This window comes from Ornithodoros turicata, chromosome 4 (genome assembly GCF_037126465.1).
Source record: "Ornithodoros turicata isolate Travis chromosome 4, ASM3712646v1, whole genome shotgun sequence".
Taxonomy (NCBI): domain Eukaryota; kingdom Metazoa; phylum Arthropoda; class Arachnida; order Ixodida; family Argasidae; genus Ornithodoros; species Ornithodoros turicata.
Genome location: NC_088204.1, coordinates 28443744 through 28459731, shown reverse-complemented (window position 1 = coordinate 28459731; position 15988 = coordinate 28443744). Strand labels below are relative to the sequence as shown.

The following is a 15988-nucleotide window of genomic DNA, read 5'->3' as shown; positions in this document are numbered from 1 at the left end:
GCAACTGGTGGTTGCCAGGGAGGAGTCAACTTACTGGCAACCAAGGAAGGTGAGTTGTAACTGAAAAAGCCATAACATTCGACGTCTCGTTGTACACGAATGCTGAAAGGTGGCACAGCTCTGGGTTTATTAAGAAACAGTTGTTTGAAGTTGCTCTGTGTCACTGAAGGAAACGAAGGATGCTGAGGGTGGCCTCTTATTCTCAAACCATAGGACAAGGTAATATACGATCTTCGCCTCCCTAACGACCACTCATTTGCCTCTGCGTACAGACTGTAAACAGGGGTGGTTCGGAAAGCCCCCAGCGCCAGTCGCAAACCAAGGTGGTGTACTGTGTCGAGGGCCTTTAGCGTGGACGGTCGTGCTGACCCATAAGCAGGGCATCCGTAATCCATTTTAGAGCGGACTACAGACCGGTAAATGCGAAGGAGTGTTTCCCGATCAGCACCCCACGACCTGTGGGATATGACCTTGAGTATATTTGTGGACTTTAAGCATTTGTTTTTCAAGTTCCTGATGTGTGCCCCAAAAGTAAGCTTTCTGTCAAACACAACACCGAGGAACTTCTGTTCAGTGCATACGGGCAGGTTTTGACCATTGATGCATACCATGATGTCTGCGGGACAGACTGTTCAGCGGCACTTATGATGGCCGTTGTGACAAACTCGTTTGCCTCTTCAATAGACATGTGTTCAAAATATGAAGAAACAAGCTTTGCCTCGTTCTGGAAAAACCTCCAGTCAGCATCTTGAAGTTTCCACCTTCGCGGTCGCGTCGAGATGGAATTTGTAGGACCACGAAATTTCAAAACTACCGGGAAGTGGTCACTTCCACGAGGATTCTGGTCCACGGTCCAGTCCAGACAATGGAAGAGGGAAGGACTGCACAGTGAAATGTCCAAGCAAGAAAAACTTTGTGTTGAGGAGTTGACGTATGTAGGCAGCCCAGTGTTCAAAATGCAAAGGGACCTTGAAAGAAGAACTCTCTCCAACATTTTTCCTCGCGTATCCAGTCTTGCGCTGCCCCATAAAGGATTGTGGGCATTCAGGTCGCCCAGAATCATGAATGGCTGTGGGAGTTGATTACACAAGTTTTCAAAATCTCTTTGTTCTATTAATTCTGATGGGGGAAGGTACAGTGAACATATAGTGAAAACCCTATCGAGGCACACTTGAACAGCAACTGCTTCCAACCCTGTAACAAGTGGGATTTGTTTTACAGACACAGATTGCGGAAGGACTATAGCCACACCTCCAGACGCACGTGTGGTATTTGTACGGTCCTTCCTAAAAATAGTATGTCTGCGGAAGGGATTGAAACTTTGTTCCTGAAGGTAGGTTTCCTGTAAACAGAAGCAAGCTGCAGTGTATTTTTCAAAGAGATCGTGTACATCATCTATGTTAGTGTAGAGGCCTCGACAGTTCCACTGAAGGATTACCTGTCCCATAATGAAAGTAGTGATGAATAAGAACAAAGAGAGACTGTACATTATGTAGGAGGTGTAACCCTTGGGGGGGGCTGCTTGTGTTTCCCTAGGGACGTACTGCCCCTGCCTCGGCCTCCTTTTTTCGTTCTTTGTTCCTTCCATGGGGAAGGATTGGGGGGAAGGCTTGACGATGATTTCTGCGACATGCAGTCATCATCGTCAACATCCATCGTGTGTGTGGCAGCCTGGGATGAGCCCCCTGTGAGCCCGTCCCAAACTGACAGCTCGCCATCAACCTCCGTAGAGGTTGTGGCCGCTACTTCCCGGCTGCCCACCTGAGCAGCTGGTGCCAGCGGAAGCAAGCTCTCCGCAGGCTTTTCTTGTGTGGGGGGAGTGTGGGGTGGAGACCCAGAAGTCTGCGTCTCCACAGATTTCCGCAGTGGTGCCACTCCCCGGCGCACCACTTCGGAGAACGTGCCTTTTTTGGCAAATTCTACCTGTGTTTTTGCGTCTTTATACGAGATATTCTGCGTCACTTTTACTTTGAGTACTTCCTTCTCTTCCTGCCAACGGGGGCAGGACCTGGAGTAGACAGGGTGGCTCCCTTTGCAGTTCGAACAGCGGACTTCGTTTGCACAGGATTCTGCAGAGTGGTCCATGCCAGCACATTTTGGACAGATCGCCTGTCCTCGACAGACCTGCGACCCATGTCCGAAACGCTGGCACTTGAAACAGCGTCGCGGATTCGGGATATACGGACGTACATGGCAATTAAGATACCCTGCTTTGATGGTCTGAGGAAGCCTGTGCAATTGAAAGGAAAGGACAATGTGTTTCGTCGGGATGTCTTTACCATCCCGACGCATCACAATTCTCCTTGCTGTCACAACGCCTTGGTCTTTAAGTCCTTCCTCGACCTCAGTGTCTGAGCAGTCAAGGAGTTGAGACTCTGAGATGACGCCCTTCACGATGTTAAGTGTTCGGTGTCTGGTCACAGTGACTGATATATCAGAAATATTATTAAGTGAAAGGAGAGCGGAACTTTGTTGCCTTGTGGTCACTTCAATTTGTAGATCTCCTGTGGTCAGCTTTCGAGCATTATAAGATTTCCCTATTGTCTTTTCTAACTCTCTTGCAATCGTGAATGGTGATACCTTAGCCATAGGTTTGGTCTTATCTTCCGAGTGGACTATGAGGAACTTCGCAAACCAAGGTTCAGGAGTCAAGTCGAGGATTTGCATAGCTGGTGCATCGGTGCAGCGCCTCTTTTGGCGCTGATCATGTTTTTTTGTACGAGAAGAATCCATAAAAGAGAAGACTGATTCAGTGCAGGAGGTGTGTCGCCCACCATCGAGCCCAACGAGGGAACGTGTCCCACACGCTAACACTTGCCTCTGCACTATACCCAAGTGCAGCTTCTGGAGAGTGAAAGACTGCCCAAGGTTGACCCTTGCCGCCAAGGATGGTGAAAAGAGGAAAAGGAGAGAAAGAAGGAGACCAAGGAAGAGAAAGTAATGAAAAGGGAGATGGCGACTAACTGAATAATCCTGGCCGGGCCTTCCAGGACCACCCGACTATGGGAAGCAGGGGCCAAAGCGGTGTGTTGCTTTCCCAGAGGGGCCCCGAAGGGTCCAAAACAACCTCAGGGTCCACTCAACCGCCAGGATCCCCCTTTCCCCAGACACGGGAAAGCCACGCACAGCTATACGTGGGGGTCTCCCTCCTGCGGCGACCCAACCGTTGGTGCAGGAGGGGGCTACTGCGGCTGCTGCCGGGCGATGGGGGCGCCACTTTCCCGACGCCGGGAGTGTTAATGTTATTTTCCACAACTCATGAACTTCTTGATCCAGATGGTTGATATTTTCATATATTATTTCTGACAAAGGTTGCCACATTTTGTATATTTTAGAACTTGTAGATTGATATTTTTGTTCAAGATACAGGCGTATATTCATGAGGGTGTCTGCTGTTCGCACCAATCTTTTGGTGTCCCAAAATCAATTTTGGAAATACAATGATAGCTTTCTTTATGAAACTTACATCATTAGATAGGGCATTGATTTGGCTACATTTTCCCATATAGCAACATATTTTGAAGTGATACCGTCAGCCACAAAAAAAAAATATATTTGTAAAACCACCCAAAAATGGCTTTTTTTTTGTGGCAGTAAGGAAAGTGTTAAACTGCACATTGTAGAAAGACCAGTTTTAGTACCCATAACTTTTAAATGTTTTATGGTTGTAATATTCATTTAGCAATGTTGTCCTTAGGTGGCACATTTTTTTTATAAATCTCATATAGTCTTCACCCACTTCATTTTTTGTTGTCAACTGTAGCACAAAAGAACATTTTTAAGGGGAAGTTGGCCAAAAAGCGGTGCTAAAGCATCTTGAAATTTTCTATCTTCCTGCTTCTACACATTACCTATTATTTAATGGAACGCCAACTACTCGAACTCGACTCGATCTTCGAAACAGTGATTTGGTATTACTCGAACTCGACTCGAACTTGAAAATTTTGCTACTCGCACAGCCCTATAGTAATAATGTAAAGTCCCATAATCCAGATTGGCAGTCCCGGAGTACAGTGCAGAGACCCGCGTTTGTAATGAAAACCATGGGTAAAACTCGTAGACATGGGAATAGTCTCACAATACCATAATCCGGGTTGACAGTCCCACAGTATCCCAGTATGGTGTAGAAACCCACACTAATAATGAAAAACATGTGCAATACCCGTAGACATAGGAATTATCCCAAAATACAACAAAAAGTCACGTAGCCCACACATAGTCACCTGGATTAAATTGCATGAGAAATTGATTAAATTATGTGAAATGGTGATTAAACTTAATGAAAGCAGGATTAATTCGGATGGCAAAAGGATTGAATGTTATGGTATAAGGATTAAAATGGACGACAAGATGATTAATAAGGCGGGAAAAGCTGTAGATGACCTTTGTCAATGGGAATTTGATCAGAGGTAGTTTGGCAGCGCTGAAGGGAGGTCCCCAGACTATGTAAGTGCAATAAATAGGCAAGAGGAGCCCGACACCTTTTATGAACCTTTCTTTGAGTCACCTTGTCCCAATATTTCCCTTACTTTAACCAACTTTGACACTTTTGCAGACGCGCCCTCGCCGCACTCGACGGGTCACAATGTTTCAACACGAAGAATACGTGTTGCAGTCCCACTACATTCCAGCTAAACAAATTCGACCGAAGCAGCTACCAGTGTGATAAGGTCCCAGGAGTCAAATTAGCCAAAGTAAGTAGGGTAAAATATGCTGCGGCGTGACACCAACGAATCGGTGGCATGCTACGTTCCTTCAGGACTGTTGTGCTTTAACGAAATTGCTAATTGTAATATGTCTCACGCATCCGTTACACCTGGAGAACGTTCGAGATTGTGAATCTGAGTGTCACTGGCAGTAATGATACAACGTGAGAGGACTCTTTAAAGGAACATGGAACGATCCGAGAAGAAATATGTCGGGAGAACTAGAAATTAGGATTACAAGCCCTGGGACACGCATTCGCACAAAAACGGCGAGCGTAGCGCGTAATCCTGGAGCGCAAGAGAGCTTTCAATCTCGCGGATCAGAAAACCTGCTCTCCAGGGCTGCAAGTCTGCAACGTCATGTGCCTCGCCAATACTGAGGCGAGCGACTTGTTGCTTATTTTCTTTCTGCATTTTGCGTCTCCCCTCGCGCGTCTCGGCCTGTCGCTCTCGCTAGCAGGTGATTTTTGGAAGCCAATGGAGGGTTCTCTGTCACCTGACGTCACTAGACGCGAGGAGCCACTGGCAAAACCACCTAGAGAAAGCCTGATTAGTCATAGACATGACGTAACAACTAATAGTCAGCCACTCAGGATCGTATTTTCAACGGCGGTAGCCAATCATGAACGAGCTCTCAGCGTCGTAGCTATGGGGACAAACCACCCGTCGTCTGCGAGCAGTGATTGAATGTCCCCGCGTACTAAATGGGAAAAGATTAAAACAAAGTTCAGAACGCTCCCATATCTCTCTGATGGATGATTTTCCGGAAAGCGTATTGCACTTTTTGTCTACGGATTCATGTCTGCAGGTTCAGTACAGTTAGCTGCAGTCGTATCCGAGTGCTTGAATTCATGGAACGGCGAATCGTAGTAGCAGACTAATTCTGACTATACATGTCCATGTAGCCCAGGAAGGAGAGGATGCGTTGCCACTGGGAGAAGAAAAGCAATCTTCTCAGAAAAATCGCATTTCACACAGGAAATATTTTGCGTGACGGTTCCTGAAGGTAGTATGCTGATGTGATAGTAATAAGGAAATACATATTCCAAATCATTTCCAAGCTCCTTTAACGCGCCCATGTCTAAGCGACCTGTCGGCTCCGCTCACTTCCTCGTCAAGTTAAAGGGGCACAAAACAGTTATACAATGCACGCTTTTTCTTAATATATTGTCCTACGTTGCATATGCCGTACCACGGCATATGGTACGGTGGCCTATCTCGGCTTGGCACATATTCCGAGCGGACAAAATCACGTCCACCTTCTGGCTGCACGATCACGAATTGCACCAATCAAACAGATGTCGCTGCTCGACTCGAGCTCCTCGGAGCACTTATGTCTTCTCGTTTATGTAAATATCTACAAAGCAATTTTCGGTTTTGGGCTGACTCGACAATTACACTTCATTGGATTAAAGGAGACCCTGGACGCTGGACGCCTTTTGTTCGCCACAGGGTCGTGGAGATACAACAGAGGGTCAACTCTACCGATGCAAATATGTGCAAGCGTATATGAATCCCCCTGATTTGTTGAGCACTGACCACTGACCACGTCGCAGGCTGCGACGTCTTTGGCGCATTTTATCGTACGTACGATCAGGGCGCGCGATGGGGGGGGGGGAGTAAGGCGACCGCCTTAGCCCTCGAAGCCCTCACCACGAAGCCCTCTACCAGGGATTACCTTTTTTTTAAAATATCAAGTATGCACTTAATCGCGCGCGCAATCTTCGACTAAAACATAAATTAGAGGTGAATGTGTTGTGCCATTCCGTCGTGTGATGAGAAAAAGTTCCGCTTCTAAAAAAAATCTGCCAACCCTGCAAGCTATAGCGAGGGTTTCGCACCCTTCTCTCCAGCTGCCATTTCCCGTACTGGTAAAACTCCCACTCCGAATATCTTATAATTTCTTATTTTTTTCATTACTGCTGGTGTGAAAGAGGCCCCGCGATGTGCCTTTGCCTCAGGCCTCGCACACCCCTAGCACCGCCCCTGCGTACGATCATGCTTCAGAATCCGACCCCTGAAGTCCGCAATGTTCCATTTCATGGGCGCATTATATCTTCAGAGCTGTAATGTTAGCGATGTAATCGCGATGTTCCCACAGCTCTCGTCGTGCGCAGTAGCTTCTCTCACCCGGGCCCGCCCTGGGTTAGGGTTTCGAAATCTCCCTGATCTCCAGTAACTGAAATGCAGTTCTGCTACTCGTGCGAGACGTGTGACGTAGATGCTCTCCGAGTAGGAAGGACAGACTCACGCGAATTATGCTCTTTCAATTACATCGTTACCTCGCTCGCTACAAGTAAAATGATTATACATATGGACGTTGTGAGCCAAGTTCTTTCATGAGGCACGATAATTGGGAAGTATTCGACGAGCTGTTTAGTGCTCCTTTAATACGAGAAGCGGCGGAAGGCAATGGTGCCCCACCTATCCCTGTTTGCGTCTCACTGTTGTTTCATATAACTGTCTTGCACAACTCCTTTTTAGTATTATTAGCATAGTAGGAATCTATTTTATAGCTCTGTGGAGTACATACAACATGCGCTTTCTGTTACTTGCAAAAAAAGAGACACGGTTCGTTCACTAGGCAGATTTCGGAGTTCAGGGCATTAAATTTATTTGATTTAAAATTTGATAAAATGATTATCAGTAGGTGGCAACATTCTCCTACAGATAAATATCGTTTACAGTGTTTTCTTTTTTTCTTTTTAGCAATCGCACTTTCTGTGTCAGAATTGTTTGACATGGTTGGTGATACGCCCTGAATCTTTATCTTGCAACTGCTTCCTTTTAAAGATGTCATGTCTGTTCGCGAGAAGCCATGTACATGAAACATAATTTAAAACAGTAAAAGGTTCCGCAAAGAACAGGTAATATGTATAAACGTTTGTCATATTCTCTTTTTGCAGCCTAAGGAAATTATCAGCGAATGCGTCATTGAGTGTACAACCGATGGATCTGTGATCAATGTTCCAAACGGAGTTGCCTGCGAGGACGACACACGCTTCGCGGTATGTCTGGACATTTATTTCTTTTGGACAACCACTTTCGTTTAGGCCGTCCATCCATGACCACTAGAGGAGCTAGGAAACCGCGAATGCTATAGCACGCGAAATTTACGCGCGGAACAATACAACACACATACAAAAAAGGGCGGCGAGCGGAATATAACGCTATCCAGACAAGAACGATTTCGAGTTTCATTTTTTTCAGTTTCAGTTCGAGTTTCAGTTTTCATTGATTTCAGTTTCAGTTCGAGGTTACATAAAGTTTACCCAGTACACAAGTTTTCACCCACTTCCGTTGACGACAGGTCGGTTTGTACATATCGAAAGGACTAACAGGATGGTGCGATAAGGGAAGTTATCAAGCCCAAGCTTAGCCATGTGATGACAACAGGACAGAGAAACAGGACAAGAGGACAGGACATTCAGAGAAACAGGACAATTGGCTTATTATTTCTAACCGTTACAGTGAACACCTCTCGATCAGCTAAAACTAGCTAGTGGCGGTGGTCGCCCTCGTCAGTGTGACGGCCAGAGAGGCTTTGTCTGCCGACAGCTCACAACAGGGTGCGGGAACGTCATTCTCCGCCTCCCGTGCCTACACGGCGAGGTCACGATACACACTTTATGATTCCCTTGGTTTGTCCTGAATGTTCCCAGGAACTTTCGGTGGAAAAATATCATTACAACTCCTCTTCAACCACAAACGAAGCAGCAATCAGAAATATATCGTAAAAAGCACTATACATAGTGCGAAGAAGAACCATCACCAACGCTTTCTCGATGAGCGTCACTGTTTAACTGTTCAACATGATAGTTCCATTACAGGTCATCATATATTAATATTACCAAATACTTACATTGTCTAACTTTCTCTAATGTAGTTAATTCCCCGAAACATGCAATCAGAATTTGTACTTATTCCTGTTCTCGATATCAACATCACTTTGGCTTTAGTTACATTCACATCCATTAGCCATACAGTGCACCACACCTCCAGGGCAAAACATTAGCCTGAAACTCGCGCAATCTTCAATACAAGGTAACAGTCAATCAACCAATCGTCATCGTCATCATCAATCATCAGCATACAAGCGAACGTTGCAATTAAGGTTTCTCGGAAGGCCATTAATGCAAATTAAAAATAATAGGACCCATGTCGGAACCCTGAATTGTATTGTCTATGTGTGTAACGTAAATGTGTGTGGCTATCTAAATTCCGTCAGAGGTGACCTCAACGCCAGCGTGTTCTGAGTTCGTCCGACATCTGACTAAATGAATTCATCACCCAACTTCACACTAAAAAAAAACAACCGCTACGATCGGTTTGGGAGCACGATGCAGAGGCTAGAAAGATACTATGACCGTTGGACAAGGTCAGAGAGAAAACATCACATTGCAGCAAACAGGCCCACACCTGTAGCGTTACGAAGCAAGAAAAACTAAGTTGTCTGGAGACTTTATTCGGTGATTTCACGCCGGGTCAGGCAGGTCAACGTCCCAGACTTTTCCCTTCCAATATATATTGAAGCCTAGTGCTGAGGAAGAACACTGGGCGAGGAAGTAGCTAAAAATATCTTCTAGTTGTTTTTTACAAAAATATTCTTTAAGAATGACCATTTCGAGCGCTGCGGTTCCTTACAATTTTCGGGACTTGTATTTTCGGACACCACAGTTCATTTCCTTTTTTCCACATTTGTTGCCTATGTACTGCTGTACTGTTTACTGTATGTTTGAGGTTCTAGGGTTTGCAGGTCTCTACACAACAAACTGCAAAACACGCAGCTTCTTAGTTTACACCCTGGGTGTGACCTTTGTCAAATTACGGCGCCATAAAACGCTACCACGGCTTCGACACCACGCCATAGATGTTGCTGTGATGCGGTTACTCTTGAGAATCCTCAAGGGAATCTCGGCCACTTCTGAACTGAAAGTGTTTATACGACGCTGCACGAACTTGTCATGGACAGCTTGAATGGGGAATATGAACCACGTAACGAGCGTGCGAATATGTAAAATACGCTAACAAAGTTCCGTGCTTCTACCTCACCACACCTTACTAAAGGCGAAGGAAATATGTCCAAGATTTTTGCAACAACGTGTTTTATGTGAATTGAAAGGGAGTTTTTAAGACAAACAGAATGACCTCACTTATGGTAGCTTCCTGGCAATTGCAGAAAGGCAGTTACGCGCCGAAAAACTACGAGTTTTTTTTCATCTAGACACCGGCAAAACCTGGAACCTCAAAGATAGAGAAAACAGTACAACAACACATAGGCAATAAGTGTAGAAAAAAATTAACTGCAAAGGCTCAATGGTTACGAAGATACGAGGCCTGAAAATTGTGAGGAAGCGCAGTCCTCGAAATGGCCATTCTTGAAGATTATGTTTTTCAACAATCAACTAAGATGTTTTCAGCTATTTGCTACGTCAATGTATTTCCTAAGCACTAGGCTCCAATACATATTGGAACGAAAAAAATACTTGGCGTGAAATCACTCTACTATCGCCTGTTACGAATCAGTAGGACGAAGATGAAATCTGTTACGTGAATATAATGCGGATCCGCGTTGAGCAACGCAAATTCATGCACGTATTTCTTTCAGGACCAGCCTGGGTGCATCGGATCACGGAGAAAGGTGAATACGTTTACTTTCCACTCCATTGAAACGATGCCAACCAGGGTTGCGGAATGGGGTCTCCCATTCAGTTCCAATTCCATTCCGAGGAATGGAGATTTGCGATAATTCCATTCCTTGCCGTTAATTCCCTCAATAAAAGAAAAGGACCGGTAACCATACTGGCAAGTCCAGCAGTGCTAGAGGAGACTGACATTACCAAGCACGGAAAAAGCACAAAGACAAGGTTATTTCACTCTTGACCGTGTGCAGGTGTGGTGGAAAGGGTGCGAGAGCAGAAACCAGCACGTTGAAACCAAAACTGCCACCAGGGCACCCAAACCATTCCTTTCCCATTCCTAGGACAGTTTCCGCAATTCCATCCCAATTTCATTCCGGGCTGTGCTAAATCTGGAATGATCCTGAAATCATTGCAACTCCGGAGTGGCAACTCCTCAACCCTGATGCCAAGCCTCCCTACGTGAAATAGTTGTGCTGCCTAGTGCTGATAGCAACAGGTTATTTGGGGTTGGCCGAGAACCCTGAAGTACAAATCCTGTCCCCTGTGATCATGGCTGAAGACTAAACATACACTTCTCAAAGCAGCACTAACAGTCCCGTCCACCGATTTTTACTTTTTGTCTGTGGCGGATCTCGCGAAAAAGAAACACGCTTGCTTGAGCAAGAACCACCTCAACGCGTACACACCTCACACAACCGGCGCACAACACCTCAACTCCTTGAGAGAGCCCTACAGTGACGTCATCTCGTGACGTACAGAATATGCTGCGAGTAGCGCCGCCACGCGTCCGCAGCAAACACATTTTCAGTTGGAAGAGTAGCACCGTTCCTGTTCGCTACGCTGATATTTGTCACATTGACCTTATTACGTCACGTCATATGGCCACGGAGCCACATGAAGAAGTCAGCTCGAACGTAGTCCCTTTCGGAGTTCTGCGCGGAGTCACTACGGCTGTGTTCCTACCACACATGCAGCAGGTCCTTCATAATTTTGCGGCATGGCGTCTGATCTCAAAATGGAGGGGTCATGGTTCAATCCTTCATGCCCCAGCGAAACTGTATGCGGTCACTTGAAGGTTTAATAAGTACTCTTGTAGATCATGTCCCACACTTTTAGGTCTCAATGTAATTCTAGCCTCGCCCTTCAGCTCATGCTGTATCCATGTTAAAAGCACGTATACGTACAAGTGAATTCTCTAGAAGCAGCGCAACCTGCCGATCATCTTATTGAGACGTCGCGGGAATTCGCGTGGGGTCTGTCTGGTGTCGCGGTGGTATACAACAACCCAGAATCGTGCGTAAGAAATGCAATCTGGCTATTAGGGGGAGCCCAAATAGATGTTCGACGTGTCAATCAAACTTAAGGGCTTTTCGTTGGTTGCGGTTTTCTGAGGAGGCCGCCATGACACCCAAATTTTCAGGAAATAGCGGCGCATCTTGGAACGGCGAAGAGAGAATTTCATGTCTTTCAAAGTTTTCTTCTTTCTTTTTCCCCACAATTTACATTGATTTCGTTCCACAGGTATATGTACTCTTATCGGTATATGTAACTGTCTTGGAAATCACTTTAAAATTTTGGTACAACTTATCTCCTGTCGCGCCGCAGGCTATCTCACTCTCGTGGCCATCCGCGTTCGCTCATCAACAGGAGAGAAGTACTCAACAGAAAGCCGGTTATTGCATACCATGCAGTTGCAACAAAGAGAGCCCCAGCTCCGCTGAGCCTGGCCGATAGTCAGGAAAAAACCTCGAGGCCGTCGCTTACGTACATTTTAGAGCTTCGAGGAAGGGCCCGCCTTCGCATCGCATGACACTTTATCAGGACGGCGTGTCACAAAATATGCCACACTTTTTATCACCACAAATTACACTCCAGTACCGATATTCCGCTGAAAAGAATATGTTCTGTCGTTGCTCCTTGGCTAAGCATCAACCACGACCCCAAATAAATCGCAAGCAAAACGCCACTGACAAGCAAAATTTCGCGTTGTATTACTGATTGTTGTTTATTTTTTATTCCATCTACTTATGATTAAAAGATCTTATCAGCAATTCTCTGTGTACGCAAAAAACAAAACAAAAAAAAGGAAAACACGCGATTCTGCCATTTGATCGTCTCCCCAAGCGGGCCTTTCTTCATCCAGTAGCAGTGATAGAAGTACCGCAAAATCCATTATGTTGTCGTTAGGGTATCCATATTGTCGTTAGGGATACCCATTTCCAGTTTTCACAAACTTTCGGCATCCAGTGCATATAGGTGAAATATACCTTAGATAGTTTTGTATTGATAAGCAACTGTATTTCGGCTTGCGACTGGCCAAAAAGCGGGTGGACCTCCATGTATAGGCAGGTCCCATAAATGGGCAGATTTCCTTAAACCAGATCCGATCTCATTTATGCATTGTTGAGGAACGCTAAGAAAAACACGGCCAGCACAAACACGGCGTTCAACTGCAACTGACGAGTTTAATGAGAGCAAGCTGGGCCCCAAATTAGAGGAGAGCAAGCCGACCTCACTCGGTGAAAGGGAAAGCGGTTTTTAGCTGATATTATTTTTGCCTTTCTTTCTTTTTTTTTTTTGCCTCGTCGCCAAGGTGGGATTTGTGCTGACCTAGAACGCTGGTCTTTTGCCTCCGAAAATTAATCCTCTACGAACGTCCCTTCACCTCGCTGTCACTCCCTGTCGTCAAGGGTAGGTGTCGAATTGGCTCACTCGAGCAGTGTCCTGGAAACGCTTATGAGGGATTCCATGTGATGCTCATTCCTAAGGTTACGTTCAGGAATTCTTGTTTGGGATGGAACAAATCTAGAATTTCCCGAATCCGAATCAAAGGAAGGTTCTGCAAATACACGAATCTTATGAATCTCGGATCTATCGAATCCTTTCTAAAAAAGAAAGAAAAGTTTTAAAAAACCCAGGGCAAAAACACTACCGACAAGTGGTTTGAAGCACAATTTGATTTATTTGTTTGATGGAACGCAAATTAAATAATCCACTCTCAGGAGTAATGTAATAAGCATAATACTAATCGTTATTATTATTATGTAATTTATTTAACAAGTTGTTCACCGACTACCGGAAATACCTCGTCTCTCGTGTCTGAGTTCTTTCCATATCAGACTTTCGGCGGACTCTGGAGGTGCCAATTTTAGAAAGAAACATAAAAATGTGGTTGGTGGAGTCGAGAGATTCGATTCGCCGTCTTGGGCATTACCGAATCTCGAATCTATGCCTAAATTTCGAGGGTTCGCGGATTCGATTGGCCCATCCCTAACTCCTGTGTAACCAAAAAACGATATTCATTGTAATATCTGCTGCTATGAAAAGCATGAGCTCCAATTTTGTATACCTGAAACAACAACTTTATTTGCGACCTTGGAGAGTGGGGAGTTTCATCGCCACAGGTTGTATACCTGGAAAAGCGTAAACACGTCTTTATAGCTGCAGCTACAGCTACGTAGCTCTGTCATGACGCCATAGGACACCATGCAATAGGTGTAACTATAAGCACCCGCGATTGACGGCCCAAACAGGCGTACATCTGTTGCACATTACCCTCAAAAGTACACGCGGAGTCTCATTTTTTGTTTTTTTTTCGCTTTGATATTTCCCACGTGCCATGTGCAACTTTAATATGACATCGTGCTTCTCTTGTTACTGTCGACGCAGGTGTGTCTCAGAGGCGAGTGTAAGCTGCCTTACGACGATATGATGAAGCTGCTTTACTCCAACTGGCAAACTGACCTCAACGCACTCCCTGCTTGTGGTATCCCGTCAGCTCCATAATCTACACTGCTCCAGAAAGGCGTTTCGTAAGGTGACGCCACTGAGTTGGGGACACTGCAGCCCCCCTCCCCGTCGGTGAATAAACATAATACAATATTGAGCACCAGGCGTTGGATGAATTTTACTTATGACATTTTCAAATAAAAAGACAACGAACAATTTGTATTTCGCAGTGTTTTCCAGCGCCCTCTTCGCGGAGCAACAGTACTACGACGTTGAGAGTGGTTTACAGAGATTGCGATAAAATCCCTCGTCTCACAACCTCAATGAATGCATCCTCGCGAATAACGATCTGCTGATGTGCATCAGGGATGCGGGTTTCACAACAGAAATCGGAATCAAATAAAATTTCCCATTTTACCGATGGCCAAAAATCATATGAGAATCACGTCAAGCAGGTACATTGTTGGCGGCAAATCAGATAACTTCCAATCCGGAAATATAGTTTCCAATTTCCATGTCAAATCAGATGCTTTCTTCGAATAAGAATTTATCAATCCGCCATAAAATCCACTATTACAAATATTTTGGATAAAAGCAACGGTGTAACAGGGATCTCTCACTAAGAAAAATGAGCGATGAGTACGTGTGGCCAGCATAAAGTGATTGAGAGCAGAAGTGGAATACATTAAGGTGTAAATGAGTTCAGTACTTAGAAAATGAAAACAACACGGCGGAAGCTTTTGAGTGATAATTTATTATCGCTGAGGAAACATCTTTTTTTTTTATTTTTGTGTTAGCGCCGCTAAGCAACTGCGGCTATGAGCGGCGTACAGACGTGAACACATGGAGAGAGTACAGCAGGAAGGAGTGGGGAACAGGGGGGTTAGTATGCGTCCTGGGCCGACTTCAGGGGGAACTGTGCCGACATTCGTCTGGAAAGACTTCGGAAAACCCAGGGAAAACCTCAGACAGCACAGCCCGTGACAGGATTCGAACCCGTGTCACCTCCCAGTCTCTGCGTGGAGGAAACATCTGCACCAGATTTTTCGACAAAGCACAGACGGCGCTTTCGAAGTATGCGTCTTTGAAGTTCTTCAAACAGCAGATCGGTAGCACTTCCTTAGCAAGTCTTTCTGTTCTGTCTGAAGCAATGCTGTTCTATTGGCACCTTAAGGGTAGAGTATGACGTTCCCAATGACAGTTTTGGCGCGGCATTTGGATCAAGGTCGCTCCACGAAGGAACGCACCCCCCCACACCCTAAACCAAACTCATCAGATTTCACCGGAACCTCCGTGTCAGGCGATTTTCTTCCTGCTTCCGGTTCCTGCCGCTTCCGTCCTTTCTGTTCCGCCATGGCGGAGGCTCCCGCCGCCGTGTTGAACCCATGCCTGCTGGTATTTCACCTCCCATGCCAGCAGATTTACTCCTCCACATGAATCACTAATCACAACCACATCAAGCTCGGATTCAACGAGTAAAAGCTCGGACGATGAGAGGGAAGTCATTTACAAATGTGCGTTTCGTGCAATGTTGTACATGACGGCTATATTAGTACTGCTGCTACATTTTTCAGTTGCGGAGTAGCGATCCCGCTACGTTTTAACTGACCTTTTTCACATACGCATCATTTGATTGCGGCTGTCCAGCGAACCACCCTCCAAGACCGTGAAAACAAATCCACCTGGGTTGAACAAAGGACCACTCCGGACCAAAACTGGTTCGGCGTAGGGCCGATGAGCTCGCGCTGTTCACTGGTCCCCCCTTCTGTCGTCCCCAGACTGCGCCATCAAATGAAAACGGAGATAACCATCTCCGGCGCCACCCGCATAAGGGCACCCACATAAGCAGTTGTGAAAGAGGTTTATTCGTAGCGGGAAAACTATTTCCATTACAAACACGAGTACCGCTAC

General features: G+C 45.6%; 1 protein-coding gene across 4 annotated transcripts in view; it reads left to right on the top strand.

Annotated features, from left to right (window-relative positions):
- LOC135392883 (uncharacterized) overlaps window positions 1-14236 on the top strand; it is a 100694-nt gene extending 86458 nt beyond the window's left edge. For all 4 annotated transcript variants that reach the window (XM_064623550.1, XM_064623548.1, XM_064623549.1 and 1 more), the window contains 4 exons: window positions 4556-4694; window positions 7613-7714; window positions 10315-10347; window positions 14018-14236. In XM_064623550.1, coding sequence (XP_064479620.1) covers window positions 4556-4694; window positions 7613-7714; window positions 10315-10347; window positions 14018-14134 — 391 coding nt within the window. In that variant the 3' untranslated portion in view covers window positions 14135-14236. The remainder of the gene's footprint in view (window positions 1-4555; window positions 4695-7612; window positions 7715-10314; window positions 10348-14017) is intronic.
- The last annotated feature ends 1752 nt before the right edge of the window (window positions 14237-15988 follow it).